Source organism: Amblyomma americanum, chromosome 7 (assembly GCF_052857255.1).
Source record: "Amblyomma americanum isolate KBUSLIRL-KWMA chromosome 7, ASM5285725v1, whole genome shotgun sequence".
NCBI classification, from domain to species: domain Eukaryota; kingdom Metazoa; phylum Arthropoda; class Arachnida; order Ixodida; family Ixodidae; genus Amblyomma; species Amblyomma americanum.
In genome coordinates, this window is record NC_135503.1 from 134952606 (window position 1) to 134969588 (window position 16983).

At 47.1% G+C, this 16983-nt stretch overlaps 1 protein-coding gene across 1 annotated transcript in view; it reads right to left on the minus strand.

Annotated features, from left to right (window-relative positions):
* LOC144096603 (uncharacterized) overlaps window positions 1–16413 on the minus strand; it is a 51887-nt gene extending 35474 nt beyond the window's left edge. The window contains exons 1-4 of the mRNA XM_077629410.1: window positions 16274–16413; window positions 12663–12806; window positions 5353–5554; window positions 942–1045 (exon numbers count right to left, since the gene is read on the minus strand). Coding sequence (XP_077485536.1) covers window positions 942–1045; window positions 5353–5554; window positions 12663–12806; window positions 16274–16276 — 453 coding nt within the window. The 5' untranslated portion in view covers window positions 16277–16413. The remainder of the gene's footprint in view (window positions 1–941; window positions 1046–5352; window positions 5555–12662; window positions 12807–16273) is intronic.
* Between the last annotated feature and the right edge of the window lie 570 nt (window positions 16414–16983).

The following is a 16983-nucleotide window of genomic DNA, read 5'->3' on the forward strand; positions in this document are numbered from 1 at the left end:
CGAATAATTAACTTCGATACTATTATTGTTATATGCTGTGCGTTTTCAAAATCATTGACGGTGTACACAAATATCTGCGAAAATTTTATGGACCAGCCTCGGCTACTGCTCCCACACACTATGCTCTGAATCGATGGGAGTTGTATTTAGAAGTGATGTGAAACCTTTTTACGCTAAGCGTTGGTAAATTAGCGAGGATATAGATTCTAAGAACAATGCCTCCATGCTTCTTTATGCGCCAGTAATCCTCGGGAATGTAATCGTATTCTTTCGCTTGTTTTATATGCATAAGCCTTTTCACAACTCTAAAATAATTTGAATTGCATATACATAGTGATTTCTTCGGTAAAAAAAGTTGGACTGCCATCGTGCAATCTGTGTATAGTCATGACGTGCCGGTAATCAGTACCAAGCAGAAATAGCATGAATAATCACCAGGAAAGGTTAAACTTTTTGTGTGCTGACAGTTTCATGTTCCTTACAAAAACCAGATATCAAAATTCGTCCTTTTATTGGATTATGAATCTCAACTAAAAGACGTATGAAAAATTAGAATGGGACGCCGGAGGTCAGGGGATCAACGTAGTTGTGCCCTCCTGTTTTGCTTGCTCAGTGCAAGCAGGAGCTCGGTGCTCAGGCTTTTTTTTGTGCATTTTTCAGCGAGTTCGGGCACTGCTGTTTTCGCTCGAGTGACTAAACTATAATTACTTTATGATAACGGCTAGCGTTCAATTGTGTCTTATTAAGCAGAAGATAGCTTTATTTGCACACACTGCTGCAATCGGTGAATTTAAAAAATCTACATAAACGACTGGAAAGCCGAAGTTACGCTTACATTTCCTATTCTTTCTCCTTAGGCAAATTAACACAACGGAGCACTCCCGGAAACAGAAAACGACAATTTCGTTTTCAGTAACAAGACGAATTTGAAACTTTCTCACCTTGAATGGTCTTGATTTGTGAATCCTCAATATTTTCTCAGCATTTTGAATTTCTGTCAGGATGAAGGTGGCACCGCTGTCTTCGACTTGGTACAAAACCTCTCCTGCGCGAGTGTGAAATTTATACTTTCTGAGACAATGAATAACTCCTACACCTTACCACGTCTACGTACCAAAATAATTGCATCTGCGAAGAAAGCTTCTTCGCTCTGAATTTAGTTAAACAGCGAAACCTGATGCCAGATGCATTCTTGAGGCCCGCAGTTTTTGGTGAAATGCCTGTTTCCATCCTGACCCAAATTTCTATTCCTATGGGTTCTACTTGATGTTTAGTTTATTTTGAAATGTTTCTCTACGAATTAAAACATTTTTGTAGAGGCCGCGCAATGATGAGTCCACCGTATATGAAGCTACATTGCATTTTCAATGACTCTACATTGAGTAGTATAATTGTTTTGCTTGCTGGAGAGACTTTCCGTCAAGTTCATCAGAGCAGGCTGCGAGATAAATCCTTTAATTCTTTCGGTGCTTCTTTCCGTTAGTTTTCCTCGAACAAGTAAAAAGCGGGCATCGTTCTGGGAATGCCGCGTCTCCACTATTTGTCGTGTTTTCCTTTCCTGGGATCCTAAGAAGCGTCAAACAGATGAATGAAAAAGGAGGACCATTAATTTGTTCTGCTCTATACTTATAAAAATGTTTATGCAGGTTTCAATAGAGAGGGAGAGAAGTTTAATAGATTTTTGCCTTAAGGTATATAGTTGTCCTAAATCATAAACGCAACGCTGGATGGGATGTCCTGTGGCTGGCGCCCAGCAAGAGCTGGCGGCCAATCAAGGAAGCCAGTTTTGCCACGTGACTCCCGGAGGGTGACGATTGGCACGAGGGGAGGGGGGCGGTGCTCGCGCGCTCCGAGACTACGTGGTATAGCAGCGGAGTACCTGCGTCAAAGCTGCATGTTGGAGGTGTGTCGCTGGGGTTGCTTGGCTCTCGGTTCAGACCTGACAGGGACGTCTCTGCCTGTATCTGTCGGTACAGAAAAGCCCCTTGTCGAAATAGTAGTCGGAGGGTCGGGGGTTCTCGCAGCGGCACTGCAAGCATTCCGCATAGAAATGCGCTCTCACGATCAGCCCCCGGCCCGCATTTAGCGCGTTCTGTTGCTCAGAGCGACTAACAGCACAAACAGGTTTTTTTTAACGAAAATAACAAAAATCATTTTAACGCGATAGCTTTAAGCAGCTCGTGCGGATGAAAATATCGCATCGTCGTCAGCGTCTTCACGGTTGACGGTTCGCTAAATTTCCCCGGAGAAGGAATCTAGGAGGCAGGTGGGCCACCAAGTCACGTAGCCTTGTGACGTTTTCACCACCTACCCACCAGATTGTGAGAAAACTGCGCACCGTGGCAGGTGGCAGTTCAATTAATGATTTGTCGCTTCAGGTTCCTCTGCAAGAGCAACCTCAATCTCTGAGCAAGAGCAACGTCTGAAAGAGCAACCTCAAGGAGGTTGCTGTGCAAGAGCAAGCCAGGCCGCATAAGCCCAACCGGTGGCAGCGCCTGCCATCGCAGGGTGGTGGCGCATCGCTTAAACGCTGCACCACTGCACCAGGAGCGGTATGAGGATTCCCAGGGATCCATGAATGTTAAGTAGACAATGATCACTTCCACATATATGGGAACTGATCCATTGAGTTATACCGTCTTAGCTATTAGACGGAGCTTAACCAATTTTTTCAAGGCTCGCATTTACGTGCATCAACTGGCACACAATCCAACTGTACTGGAGCAAAGTCAGCGAAAGGCCGCTTGAGGCAATGAGAAGAATATCAGACATGCGTGTCTAAACAGGAAAAAAAAGAAGTGCAACATCCGTCGTCGATAGTGACCGAATGTACCCAAGATATGCTTTGCAGTGCCTGGACTACGTTGTACTCTCTTTTTAGATGGTGTGGCCTGGTGTGGCCTACGGTGCGGGTCGCATTGTTGAAATGAGTGTCGCCCAGCTCGTGACACTTCATACCACACTAAGAATTACTTCTGCTGCCGACCGCTTTGCAGCTCAGAAGGAACCGAACACTGAGGCGCTATGAGTAAAAGGCACAGGCCTGTCGCCAAACACAACTATGACAAGCGCTGCGCCGCTCGGGCGTGAGAGTGCTCCATTCTCAGACCAACCTTTCCTGCGCCCTCACTTCTGTTGGACGACTTCCATCTTATCCGTTCCGAGCGTTGAATGAAGTCACGATAAGGAAATAGAACTGCTGTAACATATGCCGTGTTACAGTGCTTTTGGGGGCAACTTGACCTTCACCTTGATTGAAAGCCGAGGCTCCGAACGCCTACCGTGTGCTTACGCTTCCGCCGCGCTCATAACAAGTTTCTGCAGGGTAGGTTTCTCGCAGGGTGGTGGTCGCGTAAATATACAGGCGGGATTAGCCTTACCGAAGTCTGTGAGCAATTGCACCGACAGAGGAATTGAGCAACTGCAATCGTTCCAGGTTTGACTTCACGTTTTCACTGTCGTTTACCGTGGTCCTCATCGGATGTTCTCCTCAGTTTTCGGAGGACTGGAGCTAAAGCCATTTCATGCTTAGAGCGACGATTCACGAAATATCACATGTGTCCCCTAGAACAGGACTGAAGGTTACATTGGAAGCACAGTGAACGCTTAAAATAGCGTATACGGACTGCTGAGTGCAAAAATGTGGACTGAATCAAAATGCGCCAATATCGTAAAATCATGCACACAGTCATATCAACCCATGCATGCCAAATAAAGGCAGAAAAACGTTTCGAGACTGATACTTCTTCGTCTAACTATACGACTGGTGCGTCGTCGAGTGGAGTATCTGGTTTGTTAGCTTTTTTGCAAGAATGGGTGTTTTAATTGCCCAGTGCGTGTAACGATTTATTTACGCAGCAGTTTGAATCACTGTTGGAAGACTCAAAATTAAATTTTAGACACTGAGAGCACTAATAACATAGGAAGTGCACGTATGGGGGACCCAGAGAAGTGGAAAGTTAATCATTTGGGAGCGCGGGAATCAATTGTGCCATCTTAGTAGGCTGTTCAGAAAAATAGAAATTAAATAAAAATTTTCATCTAATGATATTAATTAGTGCCCGCGTGGGTTAAACGCGGAACTTTATATGGATAAAATATATGGGATTGTACAGACACTGCTAAGCTATATTTGGAACCATACTAAGTTGCGTGTTTCCTCGTATGTCATGGTGTCCGCGGACCATAGAATTGTATGCGGTGGGCGTAGTGGAGGACTCCGGATCAATTTCGACCACCTGGGTTTTTTTGCTACGCACTTGCAATATGCACCACGACTTCCCACTGAAGTGAGCAGCATGCAAACCAGAGATTCCAGTACTATTTGTAGCATAATTCACTGATGTCTGACGCAGAGTTACTTTGTTTTGATCAATTCAATAAAAAGTTATTTAAATGTGTATGTTGTCGGTGGTTATTGATTTTGCTTCCCTTTCACTGCGGCCCGTATAAGCTTAACTACTGCCACGGTGGCAAACAGGCTTGGACGCCCACTCGCAACCGGCCCGCACAGCGCTGTCAGGCGCTATCGCAGCGGCACAACACAATCGCTCCACCCGACCCGTCGACGCCAAACAGAAGTGAGACGGTGCGGCGCGCGTTCGGCCTTTGACAGTCAATGGAGCCAAAACAACAACGCAGCCATTAAAAACTGCTTCTTGTTTCTAAAAAAACTTATTTCATACCACCTACGTTCAGCTTTTAAACCTAAATAGGTTGCATAAACGGAATAAGTACCATGCTTATAAATACCAGTTTCCTAAAGAGTGAGAAAATAAGAGGTCCTTTTGCGCCTCGTACTTAGCCCCATACAGAACGCTCTCGCATAGTAGGCGCAACCAGCGCAATTTTTATTATAAATTGGAAAGACTGTACTTGGCTGCAGCGTAAATTTCATGCCGCCTTAAAACTCGGCTCACAACTTCGCATCACTTTTTGAGTAAAGGACAAGGTGCGTTCATTATGCGAATAAACACCATGTATTGTGCACTCCGATTTGTAGCGTTTCTTCATGGGCGCCGTTAATTTTTATGCCGTCTATCCTTCCTTAAATTTTATTAATATTATTTGAAGAATTAATTTTAATTCGCTTTAACTGCACAGTCGTGTCTCCGTATGATTTAGTGTCAAGCCATGTCTATATTTTCTCACCCGTTTCTGAACACAGCACAAAAGCAAGCTCCTCAGAAAGGCAAATGTCGGTGCAATGGGCCAAGCGGGTCGCGTATGGAAGAATGTGTTTGGTGTATTAACCATTTTTTTTATTACTTTTCTAGAGGTGGAAGCTGATCATTGGAGCATGTAAATCGGCTACACAAAATAAATGGCCAGTGTGGCATTCGTATCGCTTACGTTCTGTAAGTCCAGCTCGAGTCAACACCACAGCGGCGCCTGCGCAGCAGAGGGCGTACACAGCCGCAATGGACTCGGCCGAGTTGGTCACATTGACGCAGACCCGGCTGCCGCAGGAGACCCCAAGTCGCTGAAAGCCGCTCGCATAATGCTCCATTAACGACAGCGTTTCGGCGAAGCTCAGCCATTTTCCGTTTCGTTCCTGCGAGAGCAATAACACTGAATGTTTCCAACGCGCCAAATATTTTCTCTTTCGGATCGGAATTTTTCAACCTATCTGAAAGCTGGCACCTAGGTACCAAATTTCCTGAATGTTTTCAGGTTCGTTTGTTTTCAGGCTACCTGAATGTGCAACTTCCAAAGCAAACTTTAGAAGCATAATTCTAAGTGAAGAATCCACAGTGTGACTGGTTCATTTTTTGTTTATTTTAATTTTTTCTCTCTATCATTACCTGCAGCTTCGCTTTTTCCTGGAAAACCTTCTGCTATTTTCATTGTGGCAGTATTTTTACTTGTTGTGTATATTGTAAGCACTGTGAGTGACCTTCATCTTCATCTCAGCGTAATCATCATCGGTCATCGGGTCGTGCGAAGAAGACGAAGTGTTGCTAAGCTGTGACTAGTCGGTAGCTGCTGCTTCGGCCTACCTGAAGTAAAAAGGTGAATTTGCTGGTGCGTTCTTCTGCCTCACAAGTGGTGGAGGTGACTCCTGATCCCAGCGTCCTCAACGCGGCACCCCCTGGAGCTCCGTTCCGGTCGTGTTCTTGGCGGCACATCAACCGCCATGGCGCAGTCACATCCCCCTGCTCTCACCGTTCCGGCGCCTGTAGCTACCGATGGGCATCCCACGGCTGCCCATGCCACCTCTGCACCACTGACGTCCCAAGGTGCACTTGCTCAGCACCATTTGACCCACCCAACTTGGTCAGTTACCTCACGTCAGCGCGACCCTCCGGTTTTCGCCGGTCTCCGCGGTGACGACGTCGAAGACTGGCTACAGCAGTACGATCGGGTGAGCGCTTTTAACGGTTGGGACGCTTCTATGAAGCTACTCAACGTCTCATTCTACCTGAGTGACGTGGCTAAGACGTGGTTCCTCAACCATGAGGACGCCATTCCTGACTGGCCTCAATTCACGACACAGATCCGCCAGATATTTGGAACTGTTGGTGCTGGTCCGACCTCTTTTCAAAAGAAGCTAGAGACCCGTGTGCAGCTTCCAGGAGAGACATACACATCATACATTGAGGACGTACTCGCCCTTTGCCGGCGAGTTAACAATGGCATGGTCGAGGCTGAACGTGTCGGACATATTTTAAAAGGAATTGGCTCTTTTGCCTACGCAGCTCTAGCTGCCCAAAATCCCGTCACGGTGGCAGACATTCGTGCCACTTGCCAGCGACTTGACTATCTACAGTCGCGCCGCCTCAACAACACCTGGGATCCGAGCCAAATTCCCGAAACTGATCTGCGCACCATCATACGATCTATAATACGGGAAGAGCTCCACAATGATATTTCGTCGGTTCCTGCCTTCTCACGCCCACCTGCTCAATCTACTGGGTTGCGTGGCATTATCAAGGAGGAGCTTACTTCACTCAATCGTCCCATGGCTACAGAACCACCAGCCCCTCCCTACGTTCCGACGTATGCTGAAGTCACTGCGGCTCCTCCTCCTTGTCCTCCTGTCCATCACGCGCCCGTCCCACCCAGCCTCGCCGCCCTGTCCCCGCGACCACCGGTGTATGGTAATTGGCGGCCTCTCCCACCTCGTCCAGTATGTTTCTACTGCGGAATCCGCGGCCATGTAACACGCGTTTGTCGCCGACGACTGCGAGATGAGCGTGCGAGCTATGGGTACGTTCGACGTGACGACGCCTACCAGCTTCCTCCTCGCCAGTACTACACCGATAATGACCTCCGTCCCTCTTCCTCCCCGTCGACTTCTCCTGACCGGTCTAGGACAGCACGGCCATCGCGTCGTCGCTCCCCGTCACCCTTTCGCCGGACTTCGTCGCCCCTTCGCCCTCCATCTTCAGCTTCTGCCCGCCAAACGGAAAACTAACCTGTGCAGTTTCCGGAGGTAAAACTGCACCGCCTGTCGTCGCTCCAATTCCTCCTCTGCTCCCATCAAACATGTTGACTGTATTCCTTGAGGGACATGAACTGGAAGCTTTAATTGATACCGGCGCCGCTATTTCTATTATGAAACTTGACTTGTGTTTAAAACTGCGAAAAGTGCGCACACCTTATACCGGTCCTCCTTTACGTGCTGCAAATGGACAGAATATTAACCCTTGTGGAGCGTGTACAGCCCGAGTCACCATTGATGGCATCTTGCACTTCATTGAGTTTGCTGTCCTATCCTCCTGTGTCCATCAACTCATCTTCGGCTGGGATTTCCTCCAAAACGCCTCAGCAGTCATTACGTGTTCCCCTCCCACTATTGAAGTCACTGAATGCAACATTCTTGCCGATAGAGAACCACTTTCTTCCCGTGTAGTTATGCTTGCCGATCACGTCCTCTATCCGGGCAACGAAGATATTCTATCTGTGACTTCTGACGCCGTCACCGATGGCGACGTCCTGATTACACCCAGCCCTCGTCTCCTGTCAAGAGGTATTATCATCATCGTGTCCCTTCTTCGCTTCTCCAGCGGTTCTTCTCTTCTCGCCGCATTCAACACCACATCAGAGCCCATTCTTCTGCGACGCGACTCTACTGTTGCATCAATTGCTTCCGCCCAGCCTGTCACACTTCTTCCCATTTCCACCTCCGATCGCTCTGATTCATCCCCTGCCTCGCTCAGTGCAGCACTTCGCCACACGATCAGCACCGACCTGACAACAGACCAGACAGACGCATTGCTCGCTGTATTGAACAAGCACGCAGACTCGTTCGACGTCAATTCCGGCACACTGGGTCAAACCGCTGCAGCAACGCATCGCATACTCACCGACGGATCAAGCATAGTTAGACGCCGGCCTTATCGTGTTTCTCCAACCGAGCGCAAAGTTATTCAGGAAAATGTTGCTGACATGCTTGCACGCAACATCATACGCCCATCGTCTAGTTCCTGGTCATCGCCTGTTGTGCTAGTGCAAAAAAAAGACGGTTCGGTTCGTTTTTGTGTAGATTACCGTGCTCTAAACAGAATAACTCGTAAGGATGTGTATCCCCTCCCTCGAATTGACGACGCCCTCGATTGTTTGCAAGGTGCCCAATTTTTCTCCAGCCTTGACTTAAGATCAGGCTACTGGCAGATCCCCATGAATGAAGATGATAAAGAGAAGACCGCCTTTGCAACACCGGACGGTTTATACGAATTCAATGTAATGCCTTTTGGACTCTGCAACGCTCCTGCTACATTCGAGCGTATGATTGACACAGTTCTCCGCGGCCTCAAATGGAAAACATGTCTCTGTTACTTAGATGACATCGTCATTTTTTCTTCGTCATTTCCTGATCACCTTACTCGTCTCGATGAAGTTTTGACAGCACTTTCCAGCGCTGGCCTACAGCTAAACACGAAGAAATGCCGTTTTGCATCAAAATCCATTAAAGTTCTTGGCCATCTCGTAAGCAGCGAAGGAATTAAGCCTGACCCTGAAAAAATCGCTGCTGCGCTGCACTTTCCCCGTCCAACTCGGGTCAAAGATCTCCGCAGTTTCCTCGGCTTGGCATCATACTTCCGCAGATTCATCCGCAATTTCGCCTCTATTGCCTCACCTTTACATGCGCTTCTTCACAACGACACGCCTTTCATCTGGTCTCCTGCTTGCGAAGAAGCATTTGAAACTCTGAAGCGTGCTCTGACTTCGGGTCCCGTCCTCTGCCATTTTGATGATAAAGCACCGACAATTTTGCACACCGACGCCAGTAGCCATGGCATTGGCGCTGTCCTTCTGCAACGCCAAAACACCTCTACAGAAAATGTTGTTGCCTATGCGAGCCGAACTCTGACTTCTGCGGAACAAAACTACACTATTACCGAACAAGAATGTCTCGCCGTCGTCTGGGCTGTTCAGAAGTTTCGTCCTTACCTGTACGGCCGTCACTTCACAGTCGTCACTGACCACCACGCCCTATGCTGGTTATCCACTTTGAAAAATCTGTCCGGTCGTCTCGGGCGGTGGATCCTCCGCCTTCAAGAGTACGACTTTACTGTCACTTACAAATCGGGCAAGAAGCACAAGGACGCCGACGCTCTCTCTCGTTGCCCTATTGCTTTGCCGTCGCAACCCATGTCCTCGCATTCCTCTCCTGTCCCAACGGAGTCAAGCCATTTAAACCCTACAGTTATGCAGTCTTTGAGCGCCGCCTCTATTGCTCCCATGCCAGATATACACTGCAATCTTGCTCACCACCAGAGTGCTGACCCTTACTGTCAAAAGCTGATTGATAGTCTCAGCGGTGTTCTTAGACCTCCAAATGCCCGTCTCCGTCGTCGGCTCAAAAATTTCAAGTTACAGGATGGCACATTATTTTGGCACAACTACAGCCCACTGGGCCACACATGGGTTCCCGTAATTCCTTCTTCCCTGCGTCCTCAAGTTCTACAAGCCTTCCACGACGACCCCACCGCAGGTCACCTTGGGTACCACAAAACCTATGACCGCATCAAACGTCGTTTCTTCTGGCCTGGCCTTTCAACCTCAGTATTAAAATACGTAGCGTCTTGCATCCCTTGTCAACGACGCAAGCGGTCTACGTCGCCTCCTGCCGGTCTCTTGCAACCTCTCCCATGTCCTTCCACACCTTTCGAAGTCGTCGGAATCGACTTGTATGGACCCCTGCCCTTGACTCCAGCTGGCAACCGCTGGGTCGTTACTGCCGTTGACCACCTCACCCGATACGCTGAAACCGCAGCACTTCCTTCCGGCTCCGCTTCCGAAATCGCCAACTTCTTCCTCCACACCATACTTCTTCGCCACGGCGCCCCTCGCCTCCTCCTTAGCGATCGTGGCAAGTCGTTCCTCTCCACCGTCCTCGCCGCAGTGCTTCATGCTTCAGGCACGGTGCATAAAACTACATCTCCTTACCACCCTCAGACCAATGGCCTCACAGAACGCTTTCATCGCACCCTTTCTGATATGCTATCCACCTACATTCACCCTCAGCACAACAACTGGGACTCTTTACTCCCCTTTGTAACCTTCGCCTACAACACTGCCGTTCAACGAACCACCACCTACTCTCCGTTTTTTCTTGTTTATGCCCGCCATCCTACCTTCTCCCTCGAAGCATCTTTCTTCACAGCTTCTACTCCTTCTGCCGCGCCTTCCCACGAACAGTTCGTGTCTCGTATCGCCCACTGCCGTGTTCGTGCCCGCCTTCAAACTGAAGCCACTCAAGCTTCCAGGAAAAGCACGTATGATGCGACTCATCGCTCAGTGTCTTTCCGCCCTGGAGACGAAGTGCTACTCTGGACACCTACTCGCATCCCCGGCCTGTGTGAAAAGTTTCTGAGCCGTTTTATTGGCCCGTACACGGTTCTGGAACAAACTTCCCCTGTAAACTATCTCATCACACCTGCATCGCCTGTTCGCGATCGTCGGTGTCGCGGCACCGAGATTGTGCACGTGTCGCGCTTGAAACCCTTTAACCGCCGACCTTAAGATTTAATTTGCGACCAGGATGGTCGCTTTCGTTCGGGAGGGGGAATGTTGTAAGCACTGTGAGTGACCTTCATCTTCATCTCAGCGTAATCATCATCGGTCATCGGGTCGTGCGAAGAAGACGAAGTGTTGCTAAGCTGTGACTAGTCGGTAGCTGCTGCTTCGGCCTACCTGAAGTAAAAAGGTGAATTTGCTGGTGCGTTCTTCTGCCTCACAATATTAGTAGATAAACTTCCGATTCTTTATAAATTTTAGTTTTGGTCTTTGTGTTTACAGTATATTGTGCACTCTGATAATACTTTTTTCATTTATTTGTTTCATATGTCGGAAAACCTGCCACTTATTTTGTAAATATGCATTTCATTACGAGGTGACTGTCATTGGTGTAACGTTTTATATGGTACGCTGAAAAAATGCATTTCATATTTAAATAACGATTGATTCTGACTGTACTGCTCCCCTTGCTTGTAAGTAAGGAGCTCGAAATGCACTATGATTACACCCTTTGAACAGTAAAAGATACCCTTTCCATTGTTGGAAACAAAGCCCCGTGCGAAAGCAATCACACGGCATTGAAGCTAAACAGCAATAACAGAAATCTGTGAAAAATATTTTTAACAAAGTTTAAGGGCACTATGTAGTTTGGCTGCGTCCCAGATGTTCTTATCCGACAAAGCTCATTACATTTTTGTACAATGAGGTGTGCACTTTTCCGGATGCTTCCGAGAAATTGTCTTTAGCTCTTGGTACGCTGGAGGGAATCAGTTGCAATATCTAAAGCTTGTATACGGCTACCCTTCCTGAGACTCGTTTTTTTTATGTGCCACTGATGTGCAAATAGATATCGGATGCTTCATTTGAAAGCACTTTGCAGGCAAATTTCAAGCGCGCTTCCCTCAAGCTTTCAAATTTCGAAGCAACAGGTAGATTGAACTAAGCCTCCAGGATGACCCTTGCGTAGTTGCTGTGCCGCGAAGTTATGTACACTTAACTTTAAACTGCGCAGCAGCCCAACAACCAATTATGTTTCACACACAGCCAAGGCAACTAGATGGAGATAAGGTGCTAGTACGCCCTCGTTCCTAGGGACACCTAAGAGCTCCGTGTGATGGATGTGTTACGCCGCATTTAATTTTGATGCGAGAGCTTTAAAGATGACATTCTGCAGAAAATCTGGCGCCTTCGGCGGCGGTGTTTTGAGCGCCCATCTGCCAGCTAGGTGACGTGAGTATGTAACGCTATCACAAGCATTCCACCGTGGCACGTGCCAGTTAAAGAATGATTGGACAAGACGGGTTGCTCGAGAAAAGCAATCTGGGTCTCGCAATCCCCACCGAGGGCAGCACCTACCATAGAAGGGCAATGGCGCATAACTTAACGTCTGTACCACTGCGTCAGGATTGATACGAGGACTGTCAGCGTTCTATGAGTTTAAAGTAGGAAAAGAGTAATTCCGCATATAAGCGCATTTACCCATTAATGCTATTGCGTCAGACTTTTAAGGCGGAGTTTAAGAGTCCCCTCCAGTTTTTAGCCCAGGATCCTAAATACACCTTGTAATCCAAAAACTGGGAAGGCATGACCTAGTATGTTAATCTTGCCACACCTCGCCTCTATACTACAGACGCAGAAACTTCTCGCTCCTGCTCCACAGGCGTTACATGTGTACAGTAAGGGTTCCCAATACGCACCAGTGCCGGCTTGTCAGCCAAAGCGGAGAAGCGCTTGCGGACGTACTGGTAGAAGGACTCGTTCTCCAGCAACTCTACGGGCGGGTAGGGCGAAGAAACTATGCCATCCCTGACCGGCGCCTTGATGTCCAGACCTTGGGAGCCCTGTGTGTTCAGCATTGATTCAATGGTCGGACACTTCCACGGCGACGCGATAGCCGAGACTTTTGTGCTGCCGTAGCCTCCCAAAAACAAGGAGAGAATGCTGAGGCCTCGTTCTGGTCATTGAACAACACGGACAATGTTAGAGGTGTTGCAGATGCATAAAGAAGAATCGCCCAGAGCAATTCCGACACCGTCAAACTGTGTCGAACAAGCGCACCAACCGCAGAACCTTTTATTATACTGCAAAATGCTTCCATGGGTAAATTCAAGGGGAACGAAGTGTGTGAGCTCATGTAAAGAGGACGCATAGTTTGAAATTTACACCGGGAATTGTTATCACATCTAATACCATAGCTAATTTTACATTGTCTTTAAGCTTACCGCCATTAGTTTGAAATTGATTGTTCTGAAATGTAAAGCCCAAATATTATCTCGTCAGTGGTAATGGAAGGCGATTTGCAAGCTTTATTCCCTTGATTAAACTGCCGCACAAATAAGCAGGCACAGTGTTGTCAACAAATTTTTTAAAGTATGTGCGAGTGCAACACGTTAAGGTCAGGTTAAAATGCTGTAACTGTGTCATGTCGGAGCTGTGCATACTATTACATGATTGTGGCTTGCGGAGCTGTGCCTCAACACTGATGGGCGTCCATGCTAGAACCCTCCAGCTTCTACTCCGGCCCCCTTTTCCCCGACTGCCCTTACTCTTTTCCAGCCTCGAGTGATATATCTATAGCGTTCGCGTCGCCGACCACTGCGGCCACTCCTCTACCATAGTCCGTCATTCTGGCATGCGCTGGCCAAACAAAACGACCAGCTAGCTTTCGGACGACAAGCTCCGCACACTCTAGGCACTAGACATGCTTTTAAAACAAAGCGGGTCCACCTGGTTTAGTTACACTTCCTCAGAACGAATACAGTTCCACCATATTGAAAAACTGCTATTCAGTCAAGCAATAAGGAGCAAGTGGTGTTTTCTAAAATTATTTGTAACCTTGTAGCGTCATATGTTCTAATATAATGTAAAGAAATTAGCGCAAAAGTATAGACAAAAGGCAAGGGAGCAGACAGATATGACGATTAACAAGTGCGAGTTAATCGTCAAACGTTTCTCCTCCCAAGTCTTTTTCTTAATTTTTGCGCTAATTTCGGTAAGCGCTCGTTAATAGTCGTCTGTTTCCCCTCCCTTGTCGCTTTTTTTGTTCTATATTCTTTACATTATGCGAAATCAACTAGCCTGACAGCCCGCCTTTCTGTTCTGATATAAAGAAGCAGTAAAGAAGCTCCTCGGCTGTTCGCGCCAGCTTTATGATTAATGGATATTTTACGTCTGCTCTTATTACGCAGTTGGTGTATGGAGTTTAATATCCCTATGCAACTCGGGCTATGTTGACGCTGTTGTGGAGGGCTACAGATAATTTCGACCGCCTCGGGTTGTTTAACGTACGCTGACGTCGCACTGTACACTGGCCTCTAGCGTTTCGGCTCCATTGAAATGCTGCCGCCGAGGCCGAGATCGCACCCGCGTATATCGGTTCAGCAGCGGACTGACTGCCATAACTACCGAACTTCCGCGGCAGCTAACTGAAGAGAACATTTGAAGAGAATCATTACCGTACTGGTAATACTCTTCAGCAGCTGACACGATAGTCGACTGGAAATGCTAGCTACCTCATACTGATATTAATATGGACAACTTAATTTCGAAAGCTAGTGCCCACTTACACTACACAGTTTCTTTGAATTGTGTTCACACCATATTAAATTGTGCATGAATAAAACTCAGCTTTTATTACGTATATCACTTCTTAAGTGCTGTCAGCCACTTCTTGATTTTCTTTTCATGTCGTACAGAGCATATCTGCCAAGCTCTCCTCGTTCGTGTGCTGCTTGTATTGAAGTTATCATGCGTCCTTGGTGACTCTCTTTACTGAAACGCTTTGATACTGTTCCACTATGGTACTACCTGATGACACAATGGTACCTTAGATAGATGAGATATAGTCATTGATGTAATGCTGCATATAATTAGGATGCCTCTATCAGTCAGAGGCCCAGTTTCCTAAATATATACATGAGTGAAGCAGATTTGAGTAATCGGAAAAAAGTGTAACAGGTGAGTAAGGAATAGTGTGTTATAGGTATTTGCATTTTATATGCGGCAAGGGTTGGGGGAGGTCATTTATAACCCATCTGGTTTTATTCCATGCTTTGTACAATTTTTCTGACTGCGTTGTGGTTACCTCTATTTTGTTTTACGTATTGCGATAAAAGAGTGACTTGCAGCGGCCTCGTTTTCAATTGAGTCTTTAGTGTCCAGACTAGAAGACTGTAAGTAATAATGGCCTTCAATCTCAGTTTACCCAGTTGTGGTCATTTAAACGGAGAGGATTTAGCAAGCGGCGGACAAACTCTCGTGAAAATCGACATGAGCGGCCGCTTGTACCGAACCTATAGGTACTCTGTCAGTCGCACTGAAGTGGATTGGCCCAGTCTGAGCCAAACGCAACGCCCGTACAAGTGCAATTTGACCATGTGTTTTTCTGAAGCCTTGAGCAATGGTGCACACACCGGCTGGTTCTTTTTACAAAAATTTGATTCCGTGCGTATGCTGTAGTCATCGCAGATTACCTGTCCGACCCAAAAGAACACATACAGTTTGCGCGAAGTATGCGATAAAAGGTCAATGAGGGTGTTGTTCGAAGGAAAATGCGTGGTGCTGAGTTATTCCTTCTTAATTGTTCTGAAACAAATTCTTTGCCGTGATACATTTTAGGATGCTCACGAGACCGTCAGTTCTCAACTTCGTCTTACGGTTTGGCAGAAAAATAATTGAGCAGGTAACACGTATTATACTTAAAGCGATATCATTTAGTGTTTGAAACCAGCCTTATACGGTGACGTAGTTCTGTATAAGAGCGGCTTTCACACAAGCATTTCACCCTTGCAGTAATTATGCTGCGGATCGTAGTAAAACGCTAAATGCCTTGTGCACACGAAATAAAGTGCTGGCTTATTATTGCGCTCGGGGATAAGATAACTGCGAACATGTAGGCTCTTGAACCCAGGCAAGCAGACTAGCGCCGTTGAAGAAGTGCCGCTTGGAAGTGAGGCAAAAGCGAGTTCCAAGAGAGAGTCCCTCGGCAATATAGAGGCTATTGGTCTGTTTTCTTTTTCACGATGGGAGCTTCGAGTGGAAAAGAATTAGCACAGTGATAGAGAGCAATTTTTCTGATGAAAAAAACAGGCTCGGAGAGACAATATGGGCAGGTTTAGACGAGAGGCTCAAGCGATAATTGCCATTGTTTTTACAAATTTACGCCGTTTGTGCTAGGCTTTCCCAGGCAGACAAAAAATGTACCGAATAAATTCTGCACACTATGAGGATGCACCAAAAAGCATTGCTTACGTCACATTAGATTACAAGAAATGTATAAAAAATGAAATGATTTCTGAGTTTCACATACCATAGTAGCTGATTCGTAGCTGCCTGCAGGTTGGCTGGGCGAGAAGCGTCTGTTTTTACATCGTCAGATCCTCCCTGGACCTTATGCCACGTGGCGTGAAGTACTTACAACGTTCAAACAAACAATAGACATCACAAAGAGTATCCGCGCAGAGTTATCGGAAGATATCTTTCTGAACCCGTTCGATCAAACACTGAAGAATCACAAAGAGATCTTCGGTGGCGTATCTCCCCTTTGGTTCACTCGACAACCGGAGCCAACACTGATATGAGAGGTCGTCAACCCGGTCAGCTTAGCGATTTTCTCGCAACAATGGAGCCGTATCTGTCGAAAGTTCATGGCAGTTTTATTTATCTGCTGAGGGAAAGAACCATTCGCATGAAATTTTGAAATACAATGACAAATAGATAACTTAATCGCGATGTCAGGGGCGTCACGACGGTGTAGTATTTCGCATTGCTCTCACCAGGCTCTCATGGCGGCAGGCGGCGAAAACCGGATTAGGCGAACGAACAAGCTATTCCCGTTCTTCCGGTCTAAAACGTGGCGGTCGGTGTGAAACCAGCGGAAACGCTCTATAGACAGGCTACACGTGAATTTTTCGCCGGGTGTGTCACGACCTTTCTATGCCGCATGTATAATTGCTCTGTTACTGGGAACAGACCTCGCACTTATCGTCCGAGCTCCTAAACTGGCCATACTTCTGCAAT